Raw genomic sequence first — 4645 nt, forward strand, 5'->3', positions numbered from 1 at the left:
CTATCAGTTATCACCGGCATAAGTCGATATCAGAATGGAATCGTTATAATACGAAATAAAAGTCCACTGATTTAAGAAGATTACAAATTGTACACCCATATTATGCGTATATGATAATATATCATATAAAAAAAATTATGGGTATATACACTGTATTGTAAAAATGAAATATAGTTCAATGAATACACAAACGTAAATGAATAATAAAGAAAAACAATCTTAAATTAGTGAAATTACGCGAAAAAAGTAGAAAAAAAATGTGAAAAATCCGGGCGGCCATAGTATAATCAATTGGTCGCCGATATAGAACCGCAGAATCCTCCACAATTTACACTGTTCAAATAACATTTGTTCACACACAACTAAAACTATTATCATGATGTGACCAGGAATATTGCATAATATAATTAATATTTATCATACGGATGTAGTAAAATAACTAATTAAATAGTTTGTTTTTCATGATGTTTATTTAAATGATATAAGTAAAATTGTTCACCACCATAATATATTCTTGGCATAGGGCTATGCAACGGTTAGTTATGTAACTATCTTGTCTAACACACTAAATGGCCTACAATATACATTAATTATGATATACTTAAGCTCCGGAGTATATATTAAGAGTTATATAAACGTCAATGTTGAACAGTCATAAGCAATCCAGCATGATCTGAGTGTTAAAAATATGTCTAGGTACATTAAAGTATAAAGCTAGCACTTCTCGACTGGTGTTGATTGATATTTGAACGGTCTCCTGTCGGCTTNTAAGTCGATAACTGACAGATCAATTCACCAAAGACGTATTGAATTCGTACTGCCATCGATTAATTGGATTTCCAGCAGCTCTTTGTTTTTCTAATAAATGCGATACAGCTACTTATAAACACTATTTTCAATGTATTAAAAATACAATAGGAATAATAAATCCATCAATTTTTATGTCCGATGATGAACCCGCGTTTTATAATGCATGGAATTGTGTGATGGGATCTGTTGAAAAACAATTATTATGTACATGGCATATTCTAAGAAACTGGTCAAAAAATTAAAAAAAAATTCAATCACATGACAAAAAAACCATTGTTTTTAAAACTCTTGCACGAAACCGATGAGAAAGCTTTTTCAGCAGAACTTTCACAGGTTATAAGCCAACTTCTTAATGATGCTGATACGGTGGACTTTGAAAAATATTTTATAAGTACCTATTCAACAAGAGTAGAAAAATGGGCATTTTTTAATAGGCAACATTTGGGAATTAATACAAATATGTATTTAGAATCGTTGCATAAAAGTATAAAATATTGTTATCTTGAAGGAAAACAGTGTAAGCGATTAGATTTGTGAATTAATGCTTTAATGCTACTAGTCAGGGATAAAAGCTTTGAAAGAACCATCAAAATCACTAAACAAAAACGATCTACCAAGTTATTAGAAATAATTGCAAGTCACAATAAAAGTAAAAATATTTTGCCAGAAATGAGAGTGAAATTTGACAATTATTGGTTAGTGAATTCTGAAAAAGATATTAATAGGATGTCAGCGTAAAATAAAACGTATGCAACGCTCAAGAGATGGCGTTGAATTCCATATCGCCGCCGCCGCAGCAGACTGTGACCACGCCCATTGTCTACGCGACGGGGTTCGAAAGTCATAATAAATTACGGGAGAGACACATTATTATTGCCATTGATTAAATACAAATAGATAGCCCACGCCTGTACGTTGTTTGGCAGCGCTCTGTACCCGATATTGGGACCCTAATATTTATTAGTTTGGACCCCATACGTTAGAGTTCGCATTGACTGTTGTGCATTATTAGAAAAAACGATAAAATTTCTATTTATTCCATGAAAAATTGAAAAACATTGATAGTACTATATTGCTGAGTACCTGTGGCGGTACTCAACGCTGCGGTTTTTATTTATTATCATTTATTATTATATTGTTTTTTGTATTAGTAATAATTATCTTGTTACGGTCTGACGTTATCGTCGGCGGCCGAGTGAACGTTCCTTACTTCACTCGGTCAATGACTGAGGCGTAGAACGCCGCCCGACCGAGTCGACCGCTCTCTCTTTCGCCGACCGTCGTGCGATAACCAGTCCGCTTTACTTAAGTTTTGTCCGTGTGTTATTCAGTTTTATATATTTTGTATTTCACATAACGCGTATCGTGTTTGAAACCAACTAATATACGAAACTCGTCAAATTACTTACATCAACCTTTGTGTTACAATTATTTCATACCTGAGTTCCCACCTGTGACAATTACGAGCACAGTGATAATGTTTACAATAAAATTAGTTGTGTGATAAACCGAATTACCACATTGGTGACCTTCTTTTTTCAAACCTTCCGTCGTCAGTCGTCAGTTCGTCACGCGTGTTCGTTAATTTTTTTTCGTTGTTTCTCTCGTACGTTTTTGACTCGCGTCATGGACCTTTTAGACGTTTACACACTCGATGGCACCGTAAATCAACCCATAGAGGACCCGAATGCCGGAAAGGTACAACCGCCGCCTTTTCCTAATGTCGAGCCTCGAGCCGATAATGCCTCCTCCTAAGCACCGTGGCCGAACACGATCGCCGCGATCGAGCACGTCCGTCTCCCTAGTTTTTGGCGGCATACGCCGCAACAGTGGTTTATCCACGCCGAAGCAATTTTTCACAGCAACCGAGTCAGGTCAGACTTGACTAAGGTAAACCACGTGCTCACGGCACTCGACGCGGATGGCATACGAACAGTCGCAGACCTATTAGGTGCGGACGCGCAATATTCGGTAGTGCGCAATCGGCTCATATCTGCATACGCCGTTCCGCAAGCAACGCGTTTCCGATCTATTGTACAACCCGGAGGCATGGGTGACCGCCGCCCGTCACAGATGCTCCGTGATATGCGCGGCGTGCTACCAGAAGGTATCGGTGACGCCGCTCTCAAGGAGTTCTGGCTACAGAAGCTGCCACCAGCCATTCTCACCGTAATTTCTGGGCTCGACGGATCGTTGGATTCTTTGGCTGAACGTGCCGACCGAGTTATGGACGCAAGTACCTCACGCGAAATTTCCGCTGTGTCCGACCATTGTTGCCGTTCGATGGAAAGTGCGTTCGCAGCGTTAACCGCGCAGATTGCTGCTCTCGTCACGTCACAATCCACGCAAAACCGTCAACCTCGTTCGGGAAACCGCTCACGCACGCGATCGCGCACCCGTTCACAGTCTCGACAGCGTAATAAAGACTTGTGCTACTACCACGACCGCTTTGGTAAAGATGCCAAAAACTGCCGCGATCCTTGCAACTTCAACTCAAAAAACTGCTAGAGGCGGCAGAAGCCACTCTGCCTCCCGCCGCCCGTGTATCGCGTAGACTGTTTGTCAACGACATCCGGACGGGCAAGAAGAACCTCGTCGACTCCGGAGCTGAGTTGTCAGTGATGCCATCGACGACGGGCACACCTCGCACTTCGGACATCGTACTTACCGCCGCGAACGGCACACGGATCGCCACGTACGGACCAAAAACCGTCCATCTTGACCTTGGTTTTCCTCGTAAGTTTACTTGGACATTCGAGATGGCGGATGTAGCACGACCAATAATCAGAGCGGACTTCCTCCATTATTAAGGACTACTGATCGACATCCGTTGCAACCGTCTCATTGACCGCGACAGTCATAAAACTATTTCAGCGTGCGCGGCTGACACAACGACTGATTCCACCGTATTTACCGTTTCTAAGCCGATCAAATGGACCGAGCTGCTTTGCGAGTTCCCGGATATCACCCGTGAATCACCGGTTCCTAAAAAATTTCTCCACGGCGTAGTGCATGAATTGCACACCAGCGGACCGGCACTTTTTTCCCGACCACGTCGTCTGCCACCGGACCGTCTGCAAATCGCCCGTCGAGAGTTTGATTTCATGCAAAAAAAAGGTATTTGTCGACCGTCGTCCAGCGCTTGGGCCAGCCCCTTACTCTTGGTCCCCAAGAAAGATGGTTCTTTTCGTCCTTGCGGCGACTATCGTCGGTTGAATGCAGTCACTATCCCGGATCGATACCCACTACAGCACGTACACGACTTCACGTCCAATCTCGATAACCGAACAATCTTTACAAAATTAGATTTGGTTCGCGCGTACCACCAGATACCAATCACTGAAAGAGATATCCATAAAACCGCAGTAACAACGCCTTTCGGGCTTTATGAATTCCCTGTAATGTGTTTTGGACTCCGTAATGCTGCACAGACCTTTCAGCGCGTCGTGAACGAGGTTTTACGTGGTTTGCATTTTGCTTTCGCCTACATCGATGATGTTCTTATCGCGTCTCACAGCGAACAAGAACACGAAGAACACGTCCGCGCTGTCCTCGGACGCTTTCAAAAGCACGGTATCGCCATCAATCCCGCTAAATGCGTATACGCAGTCGAAACATTGACTTTTTTGGGACACGTCATTGACCAAAACGCCTGTCGCCCCAACCCGGAACGCATAGCAGTTATACGCGATTGGCCCTTACCAATAACAAAAAAGGGACTGCAACGCTTCCTGGGTTCGCTTAACTTTTACCACCGTTTTATACCAAACGCGGCTCGTATTCAAGCGCCCTTGTACAACCTTGCGTCGTCTATTAAAAAACGCGACGGCCCCCT

The 4645-nt window shown here is 42.6% G+C and overlaps 1 protein-coding gene and 1 pseudogene across 1 annotated transcript; both read left to right on the plus strand.

Annotated features, from left to right (window-relative positions):
- The first annotated feature begins 1068 nt into the window (after positions 1-1068).
- On the plus strand, positions 1069-1548 carry LOC111030566 (annotated as a pseudogene).
- Positions 1549-2883: 1335 nt separating this feature from the next.
- LOC111030567 lies at positions 2884-3318 on the plus strand. Its single transcript, XM_022310115.1, has one exon. The coding sequence runs from the start codon at positions 2884-2886 to the stop codon at positions 3316-3318; it is 435 nt and encodes a 144-aa protein (XP_022165807.1).
- Positions 3319-4645: the final 1327 nt, after the last annotated feature.

This window comes from Myzus persicae, unplaced genomic scaffold (genome assembly GCF_001856785.1).
Source record: "Myzus persicae strain clone G006 unplaced genomic scaffold, MPER_G0061.0, whole genome shotgun sequence".
In the NCBI taxonomy this organism is placed as follows: Eukaryota; Metazoa; Arthropoda; class Insecta; order Hemiptera; family Aphididae; genus Myzus; species Myzus persicae.

Bases quoted from the DNA above. Each gene is read 5' to 3' on its own strand.
- LOC111030567 (XM_022310115.1), top strand. From the start codon at position 2,884: ATGCTCCGTGATATGCGCGGCGTGCTACCAGAAGGTATCGGTGACGCC.